Source organism: Vigna radiata, unplaced genomic scaffold (genome assembly GCF_000741045.1).
Source record: "Vigna radiata var. radiata cultivar VC1973A unplaced genomic scaffold, Vradiata_ver6 scaffold_319, whole genome shotgun sequence".
NCBI lineage: Eukaryota > Viridiplantae > Streptophyta > Magnoliopsida > Fabales > Fabaceae > Vigna > Vigna radiata.
The window spans coordinates 75,903-98,177 of NW_014542600.1; the positions used below are offsets into that span (position 1 = coordinate 75,903).

A 22,275-nucleotide genomic window follows, 5' to 3' on the forward strand; every position below is an offset into this window, starting at 1 on the left:
TTTATGCAAATTCCCAATTAAGTTTTGGAATCATAGACAATCAAATGTTGAGAGAGGTAGAAAATTCCTAATTAAAGTTTCGTATGATTTGAGACATTGCATGAGAAGAAAATCTGTTCCTTCTTTATTTGAGAGAAACCAAAAGCTAATTTGTGAGATGTGAGTTTAGGGTTTAGAGTTTAAGATTTATGAAAGGAAAGGTTGAATCGGATTTTAATAAATGTGACAACTATAATGCAATTAAATACAAGCTTGTTAATCGGTTTACAAAGAAGATAACACTCAAATAGTACCGATGATCATCTCTACAATAGATTAAGAAAGCAAGGAAACAAGTTAAGTGTAACTAGATTACATAAACAATGATCGGAAGTCTGAAAAGAAAAATTATTCGATGAAATGCCTCAATGAAGTAGGCAAAACTGTAGATTTTTCAATTTAGGCTTAGGGGCTCCTATTTTGAACTGCATAAGTTTTAAGTGCTTTTTACATCATTATAACATCATGAACAACTTAATTCAAGAAATTATATTGACGTTTGCTTTTGTTACAGTTTTAAACTGATCATAAAAATGATTAATCACTAATGAAATCATTGATTCCACTTGCATCAAGGTTGTGTGATTTTTTGTGAAAGTCATTATATACAAAATTTGCATTGGTTCTTAATGAGTGGTTATCCACAACAAAGTGTCTAATTGTTTTTTGCACAAGAAAGTAGTCAACATCATTTCAATTGCTCTCATATCTTGCTACAATTAGTGATTAGTTGTATTTGTGCTTTGTGATTGGTTCTTATAGTCATTATGTAAAACTTCCACAATGATTAAGTTTGAAAATTTTGGTCACATTTATTGGTACAAAAACACCAGAACAAAAAACCTTGAAAACTATAGATAGAGAAAGCGTGCACAACACCAAGAGTGAGACAACAATGCGAAACCCCTAAACCTTCACATTCACAGAAAACCTACAGAACCATTGATTGACGAGGAGCAAGACAAAACCAACGTCACTAAGAGAAGAACAAAACCAACAAAGACAAAGAGAAAACACCAAATCCAATAAAAGAAGGTACAACACCAAATTCAACAAAGGTCAAGAGCAAAAATAAAGTAGAAATGAAAAGGGCGACAACGACGAATAGTAGGAGGGAAAAAAACCTAGTTTAAAACAAAAGTTTGAACAACAATAAGGAGAAGGAAAGAAAAGCTTTCCAAATAATGACATTTTTTCTCTTTACCCTCAATCATTATGCATGTTTTTCTTCCAAAGGATGAGTTGGAACCGTGTCAAATGAGTGTAAACAACACATGGGCGTGTTAAGGTACTACTACTCTCTTTTAAATGAAAATGTGCCTTCAACTTTTCAAAAGTTTGTAAGTGTTTTAAATGATTTTCAAATCCCCTTGGAGTTTCTATTGCAAGGAAGAGAAGAAGGCTCTACCATTATGTATATCCTATCAAGAAGAAATCAAACATATTTCTAATGTAGAAGGAATTCAAAACACCCAAAGATTGAAAATAGAAAAAGAATCAAGTGCTTGAAGATAGATAAACAAGGAGAATATGTAGACATGATTTTTGTTTCAAGCAGTTTACAAGCAAAAAGGTATTATAAGAATTTGTTCTTCTACATACACCTCAACTTAATGGTATGGCAAATGATAGAACAAGATCGACATTAAGGAGTGGCCATGTTTTTTGGGTAAAAAACAATTAAAATTGCTTATTACATGATAAATTGATCACCGTCAATAGTTATAGGTTTGAAGACACTATTAGAGACATGGAATGAAAAATCGGCTAATTATTCTTCATAGGATGTATTTGATTATCCTATGAACATGATGCAAAATTCCTAAGAAAGAACAAAATAGAATCTAAAATCCAAGAAACGTATATTTTTGGACTATGTTGACAATGTAAGAGGTATTGCCTGAGATCCCAATGCCCATAAGATTGTTGTTAGAAAGGATGTAATTTTTGTAAAAAATAAACTACAAAATGAGCATATAGATGGTAGCTTTATACAGGATAATACTATATAATACAGATAAAAAAGAAGCATCTTCTTAGTCAAAACAGGACCATGAAGAACAAGAGCCAAATGAAGTTAGTAATGGAGGACTTTACAACTCATCCTGTATACAATAAATTAGAAACATAAAACCTGTATAATGAATTCCGAAGGTTAACCTATTATCATAAAATTAATAAATGTTTGAAAACTGATTTTACAAAATCATTATTATGAGACAAGCATGTTTTCTAAGCATAGGAATTCAAAAAGCACTTGAGGGTGAAGCATCGCCTCATTACTGTATCATTAATCACGCCACAAACCCCCACCCCCGAACAACATACCCAAGATAAGAGACACCACTTGAACACCACACCATTCAGTTTCATCTCATGAACTTCGTGAGAAAGGATAAAATATCTGGTGTTAAACCCTACGAGCAAGCAGTCAAATGAACTTAAGGGCTTCTACCAAAACTTAAGTGAACATTAAAGCATTCACACTACATACAGATATTAGTGGTAACCTAATCGACCTGTGACAAGGATATTTGCAATGCCTACTATGACCTATTGAATAAATTATAAAAACTAACCTTTCCTAAAATCAAAATTCCTTTGATTTAACATAAATCACCTCCTTAAATGGCAATGTACATAAATCTTATGTGTCCTCAGAGGGCAACGTTCCAACGCATGAAGGGCTATTGCAAAAGCATGGCAACCCCTTTGACCTTTCCCTGATTTCTCCATAGCTAAAAGTAAGCTCTTCATCTACTAGGATATCTTTTGAAGCAAAGAAGCATAGGCGGGGGAACAAAGCTCCTGAACTTCTAACTAGCTTTGTGCTTAAATTACCACCATCACATGAATGATTTACAAATCGTGCAATGTTTCCTAATCTTGTCGCATCGATATTTAATCTCAGACATGCCTTTCCAGAAGGAAGATGTTCCCTTACAACTAAAAGAGCTGGAGAGAAACGACCCTGAGAAGCCAGTTCATCATAGTATTGATGTCTCCTCTGGGCTTCCTTCGTTGTCAAGAGTTCACCTTTTATTACACAGGAAACCAAGATTTAAGTTTACACACGCATGAGGGGATTAGAAACAGCCATGCATAAGAAACAACTAAAAGAGTCAAGAAAGTATCAGCGACAATGACTTTGAAACAGTAGAAAATAGTTTCTACCAATCTTCGTATATTTCTTTAACATACAATGCAACAAACATACCTTTCGTGAATATCTCATCGAAAAAAAAAAATGTCATTCAGTTCCTTATTTTAGTCAAATTTATCAAAGGGTACCTTGGGTATCCAGTAAATTTGCAAATTATACTACTTTCCAAATAATAATTGATTAGTTCGCAAATAACCTGCCTCTCCCAACATAGCGTTCTATCAGAAGTAAACTCGACTATTCTATCAGCTCATCTATGGATTTCAAACATTCTACTCAACATATTCATTTCGCCTCCTATGTGGGTTACTGATACAATCTGAACCAGAGCTGTAGCGGGAAAACAAGGAAAATGACAGAAAGAAGAATGGATAATGGAAAGAGAGCAATGCTCCCCCAAGCCAGAGAAAAGTTCCCTTGACTTCACTCAAATTCCTATTTCCCAAATCTGACATGATCCCCTGCAAAAGATTCCCCAATCCCAATATAAAACAACCAGACAGCACTCCTCTCAAACAACTCTTCTTAGAGACTTGGTAAATATGTTCACCAACACTAGAGTTGACAAATCTGGTAGTGATGTCTCCAAACTCTACTTTATCCCTTATGAAATGATAATCTACCTCAATATGTTTGATGTCTCCAAATATAGTCATGGACCTCACTCCAAACTGATGCACATGTCTCACGAGGACAAAATAGGTTTGAGTCAAGTGTGGGATGGTAAATTTAACAACACTACATAGTTATTAACTTATCTAAACGAAAATTGGTACCAAAAACTCACTCAGAGATCATGCTATGCAAAAGTTTGTGTTGGGTCAACTTCAATGTGTTATTTGCTCTGTTCGGGTTAGGCTTCACGAATCACACCTTTAAACCTTTTAGATGGCTTCAAGCACTAGTACCGTTACAACTTTTATGTCGTAGAAAACAAATACAAATGTTTCATACACCTTCCCAGTAATCTACCCTCTTCCCCAAATGAAACAACACAAGTTTCAAAATCTACTACTCAAACATTCATAACCTTGTCACAAAACTTCCTAACAGTATTCTAATTTCCATTCAGTAAGCAAACAAAAAATACGAAAAAAAAAAAAGAACATGTAGGAAACTAAACCAAGATTCTCCTCATAGTTTTTCAATTTTTAAAGCATGTACGTTATTAAGCTTCTACAATATACACAAAATTTTACCCCTCCTACTCCTAGTCAAATGATTTTGCAGGTTGAATCATGGTTTTGACAACCTTTTTCTCACACCCAATTGAATTATGCTATGGAATGATAGTATCTTGTATTGATGAGAATTCCAATCACAATAAAAACATAAACTATCTTAGACAATCAACCCTCTCCTAGCACCTATTTCATAAGAGTGCAACCAAGATATTGCATACAGGATACCAAACTCCTAGCCACTATTTATATTCTTCTAAAACAAACAATTAATGAACTAAAAAGTAAAAACATAAAAAAAAGAAAGAAAAAAAGAGTTACAAACTCCACATCTACATAGTAACCTCTTTCTCAAATTACTAAAATAAAACAGACTCACTTTCTGAACAATATATAACCATTTTTTTTCTGATACCATATTATCATTAAACCTCCTGGACTCAAATGTTAATAAATAATCGTACACACATAAGTAAACTCACTACATGGTTCGAATCCAAGGAATGGAAGCACCTAAACAAAATGACTATGAAAACCAAAAGGAAAAAATTATGTTCACCTTACTTTTCCCCTCTTTTCATATACTTATCAAGCATAATAAATGCAAACAATTAGTCCCACAAATAGTTGATAACCTAAGGGTCCAACCTAATACCATAAGTTAATGAGAAGATCTACCTAATCAACAAAATTCAAACACAACCACCATCAAACACATAACATAAATAAGGAGAATATCTTTAAAATCACAATAACTAACATTTACTTGAACTGAAATTAAAACTGCACAAAGGACAATAACAACTTTCTTCTCGAGTTACATTATTAATTTTCAGTAAGAAGTCCCACTCAAATTCTGAGAAAACTTAAGTTGGTACTCTTAACTGTCTTCAGTCCTAAGCGTAAGAAAACTCTAATTTTAATTGAAGATCTAAACTAAAATCACATAATAGACTTCATGTTAGATTTTTTAAAACTTTTAGAAAACAGTCTACCACCATAATTTCAGCAACAACAGCATGGAATTTTGGACTATGAAACCACAATTGTAGCTGCATTGGCTCGAGTCGCACATGCTCCAAATGTCAAGGATCACAACGAAACCATGATAGCAACTGCAATTTAAAACCTTGGACGAGTCCTACCAGTTAACTCTATCATTCTAATATTAATATCATTATTGGAAACACCAGAGCTGGGGTGGCCTGTGTGAGCACAATTATGTTAAGTAATCAAAAACAATAGTTGCCACGACAAATCTGTGTTCCACAATTTTGTTAAATGAACAAATCAACAGTTATCGCGATAAAAATCAGTTACCACAACTTTATCATATTACCAACAAAATTAAACTTGCATAAAAATAATGTATACTAAAAGCAATTATTAAGAGAGGTATCATGGTATATTAGATTAGATGAATAAATCACCTGCATACTCAAACACAAACTCACTTTTCGCGATTAACTGATCCGCATGCAACCCCCATCCTTTCCTCCTATGCCTCACAATCTTCACCCTCACCGCCAACCCATTCCGTGTCAACCGGTTCCCACACTCAGGCCCACACCGGCACCCGGGCCCGCACTCTCTGCCAACGTCATCCAGCCCATCCAGGCCAGCACAAGGACACTCACCGCCATCGCACGCCTCGCACTCGCAGCCCGACATGGCCCGGCCCTCGCCATCGACGAAGCCCACTGACTCGGCGCGAAGAAGGCGAGACTGCGCGGAGGGGGAAACTGCCGAAGAGCCCCAGGGCTGGCGCGGGAGGGAGAGTGGGGAGGAGAGAACGAGGGAGCGCGTGTAGAGGAAGGGCGCGTATGGGTGGGAATCGACCGTGTTGAGAAACGGAATCGGAAGGGTCTCGAAGGTTCTGGAAGCGTCGGAGGCACGGCGGATGGTGATGGTGCGAGAGAGTTTGAAAAGAGATTTGCAGGTGAGAGAGACGTTGGCAAGTTCTGAAGGGTTAAGGTAGGGTAGCACCAGCTCTGCGCATTGAAGTAGAGGAGGCTCTCTCGCGTTGCAGCGCTTTGGGGGACCGCTTTCTTCCGCCGTTACCATTTGTCGTTCATGTACTCTACCATTAAGATTCACTGGCATATACATCATTTGTCCCCCTTTTCAGGTTTTTAATGAAAATGATTCCATTAGAAAAAGTTTATTAAGGTTCATATTTCATAAAAATTGTTTAATATAGTTTTTTTTGGCGGACAGTGTACATATTAGTATGGCAAACTTTTAATAAAGTGTTTAAAATTTATCTTACATAGTTATGTGAACTCAAGTGAGTTGGCAGAAATGGTTTAAAATTAAGGTTAATAAAAGGGGTGGTTAATAAAAGGTGGTGAGTTAGGGTTCGTTGAAGTTAGGGTTCTTTAATGTTGTGGGATACAAATGATTTCTTTTTAAGGATTTTCTTCTTGTTCCAAAACAGGACGGAAAAGAAATTCACAATCCGCAAATGATAGTGGTTGGAGGGGAGATGGGATAACTCCTCATTGCAAGTGTGGTGATTATGTTGTGACCAAGTGGCGAGAACTCCCCAGAATGTTAGGCGTAAATTTTGGGGATGTCGTCATTACAAGGTTTTTTTATATCTCTTTTCACTTTATTTGGAATATATTTGTTCATAGATTGATGAACAAATTTCAATTTTGGTGACTTATTTGGTGCATAACAAGGTGGATCTTCAAGAGGAATTTATTGCAACATTTTCAAATGTTGTACTGAAGAAAATAATGAGGAAAAAGATGATGAAAGTTTCACACAAAGGAGGAGGATTTGTGATTTGGAAATTTTAGTCCAAAACTTGTAGAGAAGGATGAAATTGTTACTTGGAGCTATATGTGTTGTTATTGTAGTTAACATTGTCATTCTAAAGGTCTGTTTAGGTTGATCTTGGTATGTGGCTGAATGTTTTGGGTGGTATGTGGCTCAATGTTTTGGTTGAGGTCTAAGACGGTGTTTAAGTTGATATGAAGTGTAGCTAAATGTTTTTGTTCATGTAATGTCAAGGTCTATGTAATGTGAAGGCGTTCATGTGAAATGTTAAATATAGTATCCGCTTTCATTTTAAAATGTTCAATATGGTCCACAATTGTATTTAAATTTGTTTACTTTTGGTCCCAAATGGATATGAACACATGTAAAATATCTGACATAATAAACTAACACAAGTACTTCTAACACAAGTGCTTCTAACATAATAAACCTCATCACATCATTTTACTTTTGGCCCCAAATGGATATAAAGACATCAGTTTACAGAAGTAAATATGTTCAAAATATGTTCCAAATAGTTGTTGATAATAACACAAGAGGACTTAATAGTAGTTGATAATGACAGTACATAATAAAACTTGACTTCAAAATACATCTAAACGTTTCTTCTTCTGAAAGGTAACTTCTTCCTCATGATTGGTGGAGTTGAATGTGCACTGGACTCCTGAGTAGGTTGTGGTGGCTGCTGGGATTTGGGATTGGCTTCCTGTGTTTGTGAGGCAGAGGGACATGTTGGTTATGTGATGTTTGGACGTAAGGGGCACTTGGTTCTATCGTGTCCCAGTTTATGGCAGATGGTACATTTTTTCCTGTGCCCGCCAACAGTCATTTGGGTCGCATCCTTTGTTAACTCCCAGGCCTCCAACTTTCTTTTTTTCTTTGGCCTACCAAGCAACTTTCGTATAAGTGGTGGCAGGACATCAACAAATGATGTTTTTTCCATAGCAATTGCCCATTTACAGGATAAATCATTGTGACATAGGTGGCTTCATATGTGGATCTTGTGAAGCAAGAGGGTATGAAATTTTTTGGGTCTTCATTGGAATAGTTCATGGCTGTAATGGCATGACAACATGGAATCCCACTTATCATCCATTTCCTACAGCTACACTGTTGACTCTCAAGGTCCACCGTGAGCTTGTTTGACATAATTGCAGTGTGTCTAACCTCAAACATCTTACGTTTAGACCAGCTGACAATAATAAAACACATTCCAGTAAGGATATGATTAAAGTCAGATTTGATTAAAGATTTTATATGATTGAAGATAAAAAATTTACCTTGGGATCCAATATCTAGACAAATTTGATTCCTTCATAAGCCTGGTGTTTATCTTTGGGTAGATATTGAATTCCATAACTGCCACCTTGGTTTTGTTGGTGGCCCAACGTTTCATAAGGTAAAGCCTTATCTCTCTAGCATTGTGATTATTGGCTTTCCTCTGGCAAGCACAATAACACTGTTGAATGCTTCACATATATTGTTGTCAAGGGAATCACATATAGCTACATTTGTGAAACGAGACCTTGACCAGTACCTGCAATGAACATAAATGTTGATAATCATTAAACATGCGCTTCAGTCAACAAAATGAGTAACCATGCACAAAACTGATAATGAGTAACCATGGGTTTCAAGTCTTACTGACTTATTTTACCTGGGGGGATGGATATCGAGTATTTATAAGCTTCTATGATGACCTTTTTTATATTCAGCATTTCTCTCTCCCATGCCTGGGGGTACGTGCTTGTGGCAACCCTTTACATCAGCGTCCTCAAAGTCTGACCAGGGAACTTTTTTCTAAAATTTGCGTATAGGTGCCTCATGCAGAATCTTTGGTATGCCCTAGGCAAAAGTTTGTCAATAGCGTGCATCAACCCTTGACCACATGAATAAAAAATTGAACCTTTGTTACATCATTTATAGTGAGTTAATTGAATAATAATGTAAGTAAGACTTGTAGCTTCTTTTGGTCAGACATTCATGTGCACCTACCATACACTTCATTTCCTCCAAGATCTTGTACCAATAACTGCAAAAACCAACTCCATTTCTCTTTGTTCTCCACTTCAACAATGGCATATGTAAGGGGAAGCATTTGGTCATTTGGGTCCCTTCCAATTGCAGTGAGCAACTCTCCCTTATACTGGCCTTTTAAAAAACATCCATCTAAACATATAATTCGTTTACAACTAACAAAACTTTCCTTGCAACCTTTCAAGCAAAAATAGAATCTTTTAAGCATTGCCTCACCATTAACACTGTCAACCTCCACCTTAACTATTGACCCAAGATTAAACATCAACAGTTCATGTGCATAGTCATGTATTCTTCTATACTGTTCTTTAAAATCTCCAATAAGTTGTTTTGTTGCCATTAACTTTGCCCTTCGTACTTTGGAGATGGAAACTTTAGTATTCCATTTACGTAATGCTTTTTTACATATGTCTTGCACCTTTAAGTTTGGATTGTCTTGTAAACACCTATCCATTTCTTCACTCAGCCACTTTGTATTCAAAATCTTAATGTTAAGTTGCCTGCTGCAACTATGGGTGTCCTTTATTTTCCTTAATTGCCAAAACTGTCGGGTTGGTAAATAACCACAGTAAGCTGTCCATGGACACTTACCTTGTCCACCCAAGCATCTAACTCTCACCCTACGCTTATCATTTTTAACAAACTTCAAAGCCCTCCCAATATGCATAACATAAGTTCTAATGGCCTCAATAAAGTTAGCCTTATCAGCAAATACTGTCCCAACTTCCCACTTATAATCTGTCATTGATTTTTATTTCTCATATGTCTGAAATGGACCTAGTTGTGGTCTATCTTCACTCTTGTTCTCACTACCACTGTTTTGTGGAGTTACTAAGACATCAGAATGCCATTCATCATCTAACAACCCCTTACAATTGACCTCAGCCCTACACTTGACCTCAGCCCTACACTCTTCATCACTGTACTCCAAACCAAAACCAATTTCTTCTTCCTCCTCCACGTACTCATCACCACTAAGATGATCCATATGGCCTTCATCCTCACTCTCTACTTCAACTTCACTGTCCCCTCCACCCTCACTCTCTACTTCAACTTCAACCTCACTCTCTACTTCAATTTCATCCTCACTCTCTACTTCAACCTCATTGTCCACTCCACATTCACTCTCTACTTCATTTTCAACTTGACTCTCCACTACAATTTCTTCCTGGACTCCACCATCCACCTCATTTCCACCACTTTCTTCCACCTGCAGTCCACCATCCACCTCCTTTGCACCATTGTCTTCCACCTCCAGTCCATCCTCCACCTCATTTCCAACACTTTCTTCCTCACTTTTATCACCCTCATTAACCAACTCACCCTTAGTCAACAACAACTACACCCCTACTTCAGCTTCATTATCTTCTACAACCTCTGCATGGTCCACGCCATGTACAACATACAAGTCAACTTTCCCTAAATAGTTTGCCACCGACATCATATTCATTTCTCCTTTATCATCATACAGTTCATGCAACACATTTTCTATGCTGTAAAACAGCTCTTTCACCTGAAGGTACCCCAAATCTTTTATTGCACCTACTATTTCAAAAAAGCTTCATTTATCGGGATAAACGTCCCAATAAGCAATCTCTCCATTTATATACTTAAAAGGGTGTTGTGTTATCAAGGTCCCACCATGGTGGACCACTACCTCAAACCTTTTCTCAGCCATCTCAAAGGAGGACCACTAAAATGACTTAAAATACCAACAATGGGACCACAGTGAACAACAAAAGCCGACAATAATGCACATTGTCTTCCATAACCCAAAAGCCGACAACTAAAATAATATTTAAAACATAATACAGTGCATTACAAAACAACTCAACAGAAAATAAACAACAACGTTTTATACTACCCAAAATCAGAGTAAATCGATGAAAATANCTATTNTNAANANAACATCAAATTAAACCCTAACCCCCAAATAAAACATAAACAACAACAACAAATTAGGATAAGATAATGACCCCTTACCTCACCTCCGTACGATGTTCAACTTCCACCTTCAATCAATTAGAAATGGCGTTATCAGAAATCACCAGAAATCAACAGAAATCACCACTTTCACTTAAGCCAAGACCCCAGAAATGGCGTTATCAGATAAGGGTAAGGGTTTTTTTAATTTAGCCTAATTTTTCTCATTTAATTTTAATCCTCAATATTTAAACATTTAAATGTCTTCAGACAACCATGTAAGATAAGTTTTAAACAGCTCACTAAAAGTTTGTCATGCTAGCATCTGCACCGTTACGATTTTAACGTCGTCTGCCAAAAGGACCATATTGAACAATTTTTTATGAAATATGGGACCTTAGTGAACTTTTTCCAAAGGTAGGATCATTTTGAACAAAACCCTCAAAAGAGGGGACCAAATGATGTATTAAACCTTTTTCTTTTTTAACTAAATTTAAATTTTGTTATTTGTATATATTGTATATATTGATTGTTCATCTTTTGTGAATAAGTTTTGCTTAACTTGTAAAATTAAAAATTTGTTTGCAGCCCAACTATGTTAGAAGCTCATAAAGTCTTAGTGATCTATGTCAAATATGTGATAGGAAGTACCTAAAGATAAGGTACAAGATCTTTTAAGGGCACACTATCACTATGATTGAGTGAAACACAATGACTGAGTGAAACGCAATAATAGAGAGGTTTTCTCTTGCATAAACATTGAACACATGAAAAAAGGGTTTCGATATTTTGACAATAAAAATTTGACACACTTTTAACAATCCTCACAAGTTAAGAAAGAGAAAACCATTGAGGAAGAATTTAGAAATTTTAGATTCCAAATATGTCCCTTGTCCTGTTTCATCTCTCTCAATTCTCTCATATTTCCCTTGTTCTCTCTCTTTTCGTTTACGTTCTCCCTCCATTTTCATCCTTGAAGCTTTGTTCTAGATTCTTTTTTTTTGTTGATAGTGTTGTGTGCAATAGCAATGTCCAGTGACCATGGTCCTTCGAGCAAGGTAAATGGGTTTATCCATTTTATTGATTGCGTTTTCGACTTGTATTTGGGTTTTTGAATTTTTTGATTGCGTTTTCCATTGGCATGTGGTTTTTTGTTTGAGTTTTGTATGTTATGATATATTCAGTGATCTTTGATGAGAATATGAATGGTTGTATACTATGATATATATTGTTAAATTTCAGGTTGATGATGATGTTGGTACTTCAAGCAAAGAAAATTTTTATTCTTCTATGAAGACACCAACTACTAAAGTTAGAGAAGATAAGAAGAAGGACCAATCAATACCAAAAAACATACAAAAAAGAAAATGCAGAGAAATTTTTATGTGTGCTTTAGTGGATCACGAAAACGTTACAAGAGCAGAGCACTTAGGACTCCATACACTGGAAATAGAGCGCTTAAAATCCGACATGAGTGATTTTTGTATTGATTTGTGATAAAAAGTCATACAACATTGAACATATATGAACAAATAAGTGTAATGTACCCAATTTTATTCAATGTTATAAAAGATGGATCTTTGTTTCCGTTAATTATTGTTAATGTTAATTGAATTGTTATTCCCTTCGTTATTGTCATTATGAAATGAGGTGTTGTTTGGAATGTGAATGAAGAAAGTGGCCAATTTGATTGTGATGGAGGAAAGAAACAGTTTTTGTGATACAGGCAAAAAACAAAATGGTAAACGAAAACTTGCTCGTAAAATATTACACGAGTAAAAAGTGGGTTTTGTACAAAAACTTGTACTGCAGGAGCTAGTTGTGGGCACATAAGTAGCCAAAGGTAATTTGAGTGAGATAACATGCTGTCAACTTTGACCTTTGCTGGCTATTTTAATGATAACTTTTCCCACCGACCTCCAAATGATGTGATTCTTTTTTAGTTAGAAACTAGACTCAAAACAATTTCAAATGAATACTAATTTGTAATTTTTGGAAATCTGAGGAGGTACAATTTATTCCTTAAAGTTAACGCTTTATACATTCCTGTCAACTCTGACCTTTGCAGGTTGTTTTGCTCTTAATTTTCTCCACCGAACTCCAAATGAGTTGATTCTTGTTTTGTTAGAGTCTAGACTCAAATAGCTTTCAAATTACTGCCAACTCATAATTTTTATACCACTTTACTAGATGTAGTTAGTTTCCCAAAAAAAACATTTTTCTGAGCTTCCTAAATGAGTTTACTTAGAATTTATTGTTTCATGTTTCTTATTTTAGATGGGAAAATTACAAATTAGTAGTCATTGGAAAGATTTTAGAGTATATTTTCTAATAAAAAAGTAATCAACTCATTTGGAGTTCGGTGGAGAATGTTAAAAGCAAAACAACATGCAAAGGTCAGAGGTGGTAGGAATATATAAAACATTAACTTTAAGGAATCAATTGTACCTACTCAAATGTCCAAAAATTAAAAATTATTAGGCATTGGAAATATTTTTGAGTCTATTTTCTAATAAAAAAATAATCACATCATTTGGAAGTATGTGGGAAAGGTTATGAATAAAATAGTCAGTAAACGTCAAAGCCCGTATATGTTTTTGAACCAAGGTAGATGAAGTCTATAACAATTTTTGCCCAAGCTATGCCTTGGTAATCTAGTGTAGGCCATTTTGGCCATTGTAATAGATTACGAGGACGCTGTAAATGATTACACGAAAAAAAATCTGGTTTTGTACAAAAAGTTGTCCTACAGGAGCCAATTGTGGGCACATAAGTAGCCAAAAAAATTTTACGTAAGTTTTTCATATTTTTTAAATGGACGAGACTTCTTTTTAGTGTTTAAGTGTGAGTAAATGGTGGTGGAAAGACCCAATGTTGGTGTGATGATCATGTTAGCTAAGTCATGAACCCAACTTTGAAAACGACACTCCCCAAAGGCAATTTGAGTGAGATAACATGTTGTCAACTTTGACCATTGCTGACTATTTTAATCATAACTTCTCTCACAGACCTCCAAATGATGTGATTCTTTTTTAATTAGAAAATAGACTCAAAAATATTTCTACTGACTATTAATTTGTATTTTTGGACATCTGAGTAGGTGCAGTTAATTCCTTAAAGTTAACATTTTACACATTCCTGTCACCTCTGACCTTTGCTGATTGTTTTGCTCATAACTTTCTTCACCAAACTTCAAATGAGTTTATTCTTGTTTTGTTCGAGTCAAGGCTCAAAAGAGCTTTCAAATGACTATGAACCCATAATTTTTATACCACTGTACTAGATGCAGTTAATTTCCCAAAAACAATGATTTTCTAAGTGTGATTTTAGTGTGAGAAATCAAGTTTGGGCACCCCATGTTCGAGATAAGAAACCATTTTTTTCATTTGAACAACTTAGTTGAAGTTCTGCAAGGTCTGGAGCAAAAAAAAAATTTGTAATAGTTTACAAGACCTTCGTAAACGATTACAAGAACAAAATCCTAGATTTATACATAAAGTTGTACTACAGGAGTCAGTTCTGGTAACCTAGGGGACCATAGTCTAAATTTTTGTATTTTTTGCAAAAATGCAATGGTTTTTGTGCGATTTTGTTGTTTAAGTGTGATTTTAGTGTGAGAAATCAAGTTCGGGCACCCCATATTCGATATAAGAAACCATTTTTTCATTTGAACAAGTTAGTTGAAGTCCTGCAAGGTCTGGAGCAAAAAACAAAGCTGTAATCATTTACAAGACCTTGGTAAATGATTACAAGAACAAAATCCTGGATTTGTACAGAAAGTTGTACTGCAGAAGCCAGTTCTGGTACCCTAGGGGACCATAGTATAAATTTTTGTATTTTTTGCATAAATGCAATGGTTTATGTGTGATTTTGTTGTTTAAGTATGATTTTAGTGTGAGAAATCAAGTTTGGGCACCCCATGTTTGAGATAAGAAACATTTTTTTTTTCATTTGACTAAGCTAGTTGAAGTCCTACAAGGTCTGGAACAAAAAACAAAGTTGTAATCGTTTACAAGACCTTGGTAAACAATTACACAAACAAAATCTTGGATTTGTACTTAAAGTTGTACTATAAGAGCCAGTTCTGGTAACCTAGGAGACCATAGTCTAAAGTTTTGTATTTTTTGCATAAATGCAATGGTTTTTGTGTGATTTTGTTGTTTAAGTGTGATTTTAGTGTGGGAAATCAAGTTTGGACACCTCATGTTTGAGATAAGAAACAATGTTTTTCATTTGCTCATAACTTTATCCACTGAACTCCAAATGAGTTGATTCCTTTTTTGTTGGAATCTATATTCAAAGACCTTTCAAATTATACATTTGTAATCAAGTTCTTAAATGGACGAGACTTCTTTTTAGTGTTTAAGTGTGAGTACATCCTGAAAACTAAGGTTTGGGCAACCCATGGTGGAGGAACAATGTTGGTGTCATGACCAAGTTAACATGCTGTCAAATTTGACCTTTGCTGGCTATTTTAATGATAATGTTTCCCACTGACCTCCAAATGATGTGATTCTTTTTTCATTAGAAACCAGACTCAAAAAGCTTTCCCATGACTACTAATTTGTAATTTTTGGACATCTGAGTAGGTATAGTTTATTCCTTAAAGTTAATGCTTTATATATTCTTGCCATTGTAATCGATTACAAGAACCATGCAAACAATTACACGAACAAAAATGGGGTTTTGTACAAACTCTATTAATTCAGTCTTAAAATATTCCCCTATATTGTCTGATCGAGTGACTTTAATATGTGTGTTAAATTGTGTAACGATCATATGATGAAAGGAACAAAACACGTTACACACTTCACTTTTATGTTTAAGCAAATACACCCAGGTTACCCGAGTACAATCATCAACAAAACTGATAAACCATTTTTTTTCATTATGTGTAGATTGTGGAGCAGGACCCCAAACATCTGTGTGAATTAATGAAAAAGGAAAATCAGTTTTGTTATTGCTTAAAGAAAACACAACACGATGATTTTTTGCCAAAACACAAGTTTCACAAAAAAAATCAAAAATATTGCATTTATGAAATAGTCATGGAAATAATTTTTTTAAATAAACGAAAGAGGGATGTCCCAACCGTTTATGCCACAACCAAATTTCTTTTTTGTCTTTATCTTATTTGTGACCATTCGCAAGACAAGCCAATCTTCTTTTATGGTTTTGTTGTGAATGGATGTTCTGAAAAAGACAATGGGTTGGGTAAAACAAGGCAACATAAGGATGTGATTTGGTTAACTTGCTGACGGAGATATGATTACAGTTTAATGTAGGAACAAATAAAACATCAGTAATCGATAAAGAGGGTGAAAGGGATATAGTACCTATACCTTCAATAGGAGATGAGACTTCATTGGCATTAATAATAATAGTTTTAGAACAGTTAGAGGAAAAATGATTAAATATATGAGGATCACAAGTCATATGATCAATAGCACCTGAATCAATTATCCAATCACTACTCTTAGTAACAACAGAAAGATTAAGAGCAGAGTTAGATATACCTGACTTGGTCACAAATCCGGCAGCAGTAGAAATATAATTCTTGGAAGCAGCGGAAGTTCCAGAATCATGTTTCTCCGATTGATTGTCATCGAAAGAAACCATCAGAAATATTCAATGAAAAAAAAGCACTGATTCCTAAACTGTAGAGGATATGAGTGTTTGGCTCTTGATACCATAATAAAAGGTTTAAAGAATAATTCTGATATATTATTTCAAGGAATAGAGTACCATATATATACATACAAGGATCCTATAATCCTTCATCTATTAAAGGAAAAACATGTGCACAAATCTGCACAAATTATAATAATATCTAAAATATAACTAACATGATATTCGATTGCCTAATATCCTTTAATAGAATATTTGACATATCTTAACAATTGTTGCTGCTTCAGTGGGCTTATTGAGTGAGCGTTTTCAAAATCTGATCGATAGAGTGGAATCCTCAAACGCTGAATGGCCTTTCCAAGCTAAGAATGCTTCCACTTGATCGTTGGAGTAAAAAGCATCGAGTAAATATTTTTTCCCCAATTGAAAAATAAGAATCCTAAATGTGCTAATCTGATTTCAATCAAAACACGTGGCAATCACTAATCTGATCACTAAAATCAAAAGCAACATGGAGGACAGTGAAGAGGGAAGCTGACATTGTCATGGATTCGCTGTTTGCTGCATGTACTAAAAGATAACGTCGTCCAATTTTAAGGACCAAAAGTGAGAGTTTCAAAACAATGAGGACTAAAAACCATCGATGTTTCAAGTAGGGACTAAAACCAAAATCGAGTGATACTTAAGGGATTAAAAACATATTTAACTCTAGTCCAATAGCAGGTGAAACAAAATGCTACATAGATCTCGTTAGGATAGGTTCTAACCTGACTCTAATACCACATATCATATTAGAAAGTGATTTTTAAATCTAACTCAATCTCACAAAACTAACTTATAAAAGAATATTTATTAAATTGGTTTTATCTTTAATTGATTCGTACAATTATAAATTTTATAACGGTATTATAACATGTTAAATTTAATTTTAGAATTTTAATTCTCAAGTTATTTTCAAATTATTACATAGTAAGATATATATTATAGAAAATATTAATAACTTTTTTATAAAATATTATAGATTTATATTTGTGCTAAAGACGTAATCCCATTTTAAATGGGCATGGGAATACTAAAGTCAATAGATTTTCCAGCTTCAAATGTTATTTTAAAATAGTGACTGTTTATTGTGCAACATACCTATTTATTACAAGATTTAAATAAATTATCCTGAAATTCTCAAGGCCACAAATGTTTACGGCATGTGAAATAATGACTCTTAGCTAAACGACGCACCTAATTATTGCATGTACACCTGTATCTATCACTGTAAGCCAATTTTATTGGAAAGAAATCATTAATAAAATAAATTTTCCAAATACATTTTAAGTTTTAGTTAAAATCCCAATTTTCGTTTTAATTAAATAATTTTATTTTTTAGTGTTAACGTGGTGTTTATATTTTATACATTTATGCATCACATGGTAATGTCATCAATTTTTTTATTTGTTTTTTATTTTAATTGATTTTGCTTAAAAAATAAAGTGATAATGTTAATATCATATTATATTATTAGTTATACTTGTTGATATGTGTCACACGTTAGTTTTTCTTGTCACATAAGTATTTTGAATTTAATTTAGCTTTTATATTTAAAGTTCAATTAGTCTCACATTTTTCTAAATAAAAAATGTTGTTATTTCTAAAATAGAACCAAATTAATAATTAAATCTAATTATAATTTATATGAACATGTTAAAATAATTTTTTATAATTTATATATTAAATCACTGCATTTGAAATTAATTTATTCTTTAATTTAAATTTAAAAGACATTTATTTTGAAATTTTATTTTTTTTAAATATTAAAAATGTAAATGTAAAATGACTTGTAATTTTTAAATTTTAATATTTGAAATAATTTAAAAATGTATTTTTCCTTCTTAGCTTATTTATAAATTTAATGTGTCAAATATATTTATTGACATTGCTTAAAAAACATCTTATTCAAAACAAAATTAACAAAATTTCTTTTTTAATCTTTCTTATCTCCTACATAACATTTATGTAACATTTGGATCGTCATCTGTAACCATATATATAACAAAACACAAACAATAATAAAATAAAAACATGAAAAAAAAATAACAAAGTAATTACTCCTCCAGTAATTGAAAAAGAGCATAAATGGAAAAACATAAAAGCCATATAGCAAAAAAGTCAAATTGTAATCTTAAATAAGACGATAACAGTTCGAACATGGTAGCTGAGGAACATACGATGCTTGCAATTCTCAAACAAGCAATTATTCAAATCATCTCACCAACAATTTGCTGAGAAAGAAAAGTAAGAAGCTTTCAACCATAAGCCACCGTACCTGATTACCCTTTAGAACAACTCATCCATGGCACCAAAGTAAGGAAAAGGGAGAATCGAATTTTCTCTTTTTCTCTCTTTCCCTCACTCAACTACCATAACAAAACTGTTGAACAAAATCCCGAATAAACTCATTTTCCAACTGAAAGAATCTTTCTCTGCTATACTAAACATCATTGTGTGGTTTGTTGAACCAAAAAATAAGGTAAAGAAAATAAAAGCTGTGATGGGGATTTGGGCTGATTCAAAAGGGGTTGATGGAAACGGAGGAAAGAATCCATGGAGTTTTCTAACCAGGAGGAAAAGGGTGGATTCTGCAGTTGAGAGCAATTCCCACGGTCAACTTGCTAAGGAGTTAACCGTGCCACATCTCATGGCAATTGGTAGTTCAAAACTTTTTCTTCTCTTTCTTTCTGGTGTTTTATTTTATTTTCAATCACTTTTTTCATCTGGGTATGGATGTGACAAGGTTTTAGATTGACGATCTTTCATATTCTAAGAAATTGGTTCTTTTGGGGGTGCCAGATACCCAAAAACCTTAAAGTTGCAGCTGAAATCAGACTTTTCAACAGTTTTTCATAACTTGCGGGTGTGGATCCGCTCATGTCTTAGTTTCAAGCCTCGAGTTTCAACTTCACAATTCCAGAATTTGTGTTTTCTTTTTTAATTTTGGCTGAGTGATTTTTTCACGGAAAAAGAGAGTATAAATGAACTGTTTCTTTCAATATTTTAATCTTTCAATACAGATATTCTATTGTTATTTAATTTGGCCATAAACTGTGTTTGCAATATTTAATTTCTTTGGCGGTTTGACTCAGGTGTTGGTGCAACAATTGGTGCTGGTGTTTATGTGCTGGTTGGAACTGTGGCTCGAGAACACTCTGGACCTGCTTTGCCACTCTCTTTTCTGGTGGCTGGTTTTGCTGCTGCGCTTTCTGCTCTTTGCTATGCAGAGTTGGCTAGCCGTTGTCCTTCTGCTGGAAGTGCATATCACTACTCATACATATGTGTTGGAGAAGGGTATTCATTAAGTCACCTTATTAGTGGTTTTGTCTTCCTATTTATCTCCTCGGACCTTCCAATACACTCACTAAGAACAATATTGGAGAATTCTCCATGCTCACTTGCAGAAAAATGAATGATTCCTTAACTAAGTGAGAGGGTTTTAGTTTATCTATACCTTAGTTTTAACTTATAAAGCAATTTATTGATTTTTCTCCTAAAAATGTTTTTGAAAAAGCTTGTTCAATTCAAACATCTCCTAGACATATTGAAGATTGAGAAGTGACTTTAGTTATTGTGATAATGGGTTGGCTTATGATAATACTGTTTTTCTGAAATACTCAAGGGGGTTTGATACTGTCCAGTGAAATCTCAACCGTTTAATATAGAATAAGAGGGATAAAATTTGAGTTATAAACAAGAAAGGAAAAATAAGGATGTGTTTTTGTTTTGTTTTTAATATTGAACATGGAGCATTCTAGTTAGAATTGATATTGTCTAAACTCATGTGACATGTGTTCTTCTATAGACAGAACTTGAGATAGTTTAAGGTTCTCTTATTTGACTAAGTAAAAAGTTACACGATTGCCGATTGATGGTCTATATGTTGATTAATAGAGAATGATTACTTTGTTTTGAAGAGTTGCTTGGTTGATTGGTTGGGCCTTGATATTGGAATACACAATTGGTGGAGCTGCAGTTGCTCGTGGCATAACTCCCAATTTGGTATGGTGTTGTTTCATCTTATTGTTCAGTTTTTGTTTCTTTAAGAGGGTGTTGATTATACCATCTTTTGAGTGACTTAGTGCACATGAATAAGGCTTTTGTTCTGAGAGATTAGTTCAAATAGTATTTTCTCTTGATGATTTCTTTGTAATGGTGTATGAATCATGTGAAGAAATTGCTGATTCAAAGTGGGTATTTCTCTGATTAGGCTGCACTTATTGGAGGAATGGAAAATTTGCCAAGCTTTCTGTCGTGGCATACCATTCCGGGGACTAATATTGTTGTTGATCCATGTTCAGCAATTGTAGTATTCATTGTAACTGGACTTCTTTGTGCTGGGATCAGAGAGGTATATTTCCACCTAAAAGATCTCCAATAGTTTAGGAGTGTAACTGAATGATAATATGAAAATGACTGATGTTTTAACAATTTTTTTAGTAATTTTTTGATAATAGATTATGTGTTACTATTTTATTAGTCCGTATAGTTGAAACAGACTAATTGCAAGTTATCATATAAGCTGTTGTAAAAAATTTATCAAAAAGAAGTTGTTAAAAAATATTTTCCATATGAAAAACACATTTCTTTTCTTACAAAAACTTTTGTTTTAAATTGAATAAATGAATGATTGGTGTATGCAGAGCACAGTGGTGCAAAGTGTAGTGACAACAGTGAACATATTTGCATTGATTTTTGTCATAATTGGTGGAGGTTACTTAGGGTTCAAATCTGGATGGGTTGGATATCAGCTTCCCACAGGGTATACTATAAATAAATAGAGCCATGATTTTCATTTCCTTTGATCTATTCTAGTTACTGAATTACTGATGAATAAATTGTTCTTGATTTAATAGGTACTTTCCCTTTGGGGTAGATGGGATGCTAGCTGGTTCTGCAACAGTGTTTTTCGCATTTATAGGTTTCGATGCAGTTGCCAGCACCGCTGAAGAGGTATAATTTTGTTTTCAGTGTATAAGTAGTTCTATCACTGTAAAACTCACAAAGTGTTTGATATAAAATGATTTTGATGGGTTGAAAAAGGAAAATGATTTTTTAACAGATCTTGATAATATTTTCACAAACAGTTTATATAAAAATTTGTGATTGATGTGTTTTAAGAGGGTTTCATCCTCCACATCCTGCATCTCCAAATTTTTAAACAATAACTAAATTACCCCTAATTAAGAATATTTTAATATTTATTTAGAAAAAATAAAAATAATCAAAGATGTCAGCCACAGATATTATAGGCACGTTTATATTTGTTTATTTATCTCTTATATTTAAAAGTATTTCTAGAATCTTATTCCTACTTCTCTTCTTGTTAGTGTCTTTATTCTCCTTCTCTATTTGAATAAATTTTATTTATTTTAAATGAAATAATATTAACTATTTTAAATTCTCTGTTTTAATAATTTTAATTTTTTTTAATTATTTTAAATTTTTTGTTATAGTTTTTTTAAATATTCTGTTATT

At 33.8% G+C, this 22,275-nt stretch overlaps 3 protein-coding genes across 4 annotated transcripts in view; 1 reads left to right on the top strand and 2 right to left on the bottom strand.

The window, feature by feature from the left end:
• Positions 1-2,095: 2,095 nt before the first annotated feature.
• LOC106780456 (histone-lysine N-methyltransferase SUVR3) lies at positions 2,096-6,529 on the bottom strand. Of its 2 annotated transcripts, none has more exons than XM_014668745.2 (2): positions 5,838-6,529; positions 2,096-3,075 (listed from the first exon to the last, which is right to left on the bottom strand). In XM_014668745.2, exons 1-2 carry the CDS (start codon positions 6,493-6,495, stop codon positions 2,687-2,689), a joined length of 1,047 nt encoding a protein of 348 aa, XP_014524231.2. In that variant the 5' UTR covers positions 6,496-6,529; the 3' UTR covers positions 2,096-2,686. The 2 variants fall into 2 exon arrangements, with proteins under 2 accessions (XP_014524231.2, XP_014524230.2); XM_014668744.2 differs by having other exon boundaries at positions 5,814-6,527.
• A 2,045-nt stretch (positions 6,530-8,574) lies between these two features.
• Positions 8,575-9,949, bottom strand: LOC106780459. The gene is made up of 3 exons (XM_014668748.1): positions 9,421-9,949; positions 9,168-9,318; positions 8,575-8,704 (listed from the first exon to the last, which is right to left on the bottom strand). Exons 1-3 carry the CDS (start codon positions 9,947-9,949, stop codon positions 8,575-8,577), a joined length of 810 nt encoding a protein of 269 aa, XP_014524234.1.
• An 8,959-nt stretch (positions 9,950-18,908) lies between these two features.
• Positions 18,909-22,275, top strand: part of LOC106780468 (cationic amino acid transporter 2, vacuolar) — a 13,245-nt gene continuing 9,878 nt past the window's right edge. Inside the window, exons 1-6 of the mRNA XM_014668757.2 lie at positions 18,909-19,454; positions 19,890-20,091; positions 20,715-20,799; positions 21,008-21,148; positions 21,441-21,559; positions 21,654-21,750. Of these exons, the coding sequence (XP_014524243.1) occupies positions 19,298-19,454; positions 19,890-20,091; positions 20,715-20,799; positions 21,008-21,148; positions 21,441-21,559; positions 21,654-21,750 (801 nt within the window). The 5' untranslated portion in view covers positions 18,909-19,297. The remainder of the gene's footprint in view (positions 19,455-19,889; positions 20,092-20,714; positions 20,800-21,007; positions 21,149-21,440; positions 21,560-21,653; positions 21,751-22,275) is intronic.

Bases quoted from the DNA above. Each gene is read 5' to 3' on its own strand.
- LOC106780459 (XM_014668748.1), bottom strand. From the start codon at position 9,949: ATGACAGATTATAAGTGGGAAGTTGGGACAGTATTTGCTGATAAGGCT. The intron at 9,319-9,420 runs GTGAGGCAATGC...GTTTTTTAAAAG, and splicing joins GGAGGTTGACAGTGTTAATG to GCCAGTATAAGGGAGAGTTG. The intron at 8,705-9,167 runs GTATGGTAGGTG...TGTTCATTGCAG, and splicing joins GATCTTGGAGGAAATGAAGT to GTACTGGTCAAGGTCTCGTT.
- LOC106780456 (XM_014668744.2), bottom strand. From the start codon at position 6,495: ATGATGTATATGCCAGTGAATCTTAATGGTAGAGTACATGAACGACAA. The intron at 3,076-5,813 runs GTGATTTATTCA...GTGTAATAAAAG, and splicing joins GTTTGTGTTTGAGTATGCAG to GTGAACTCTTGACAACGAAG.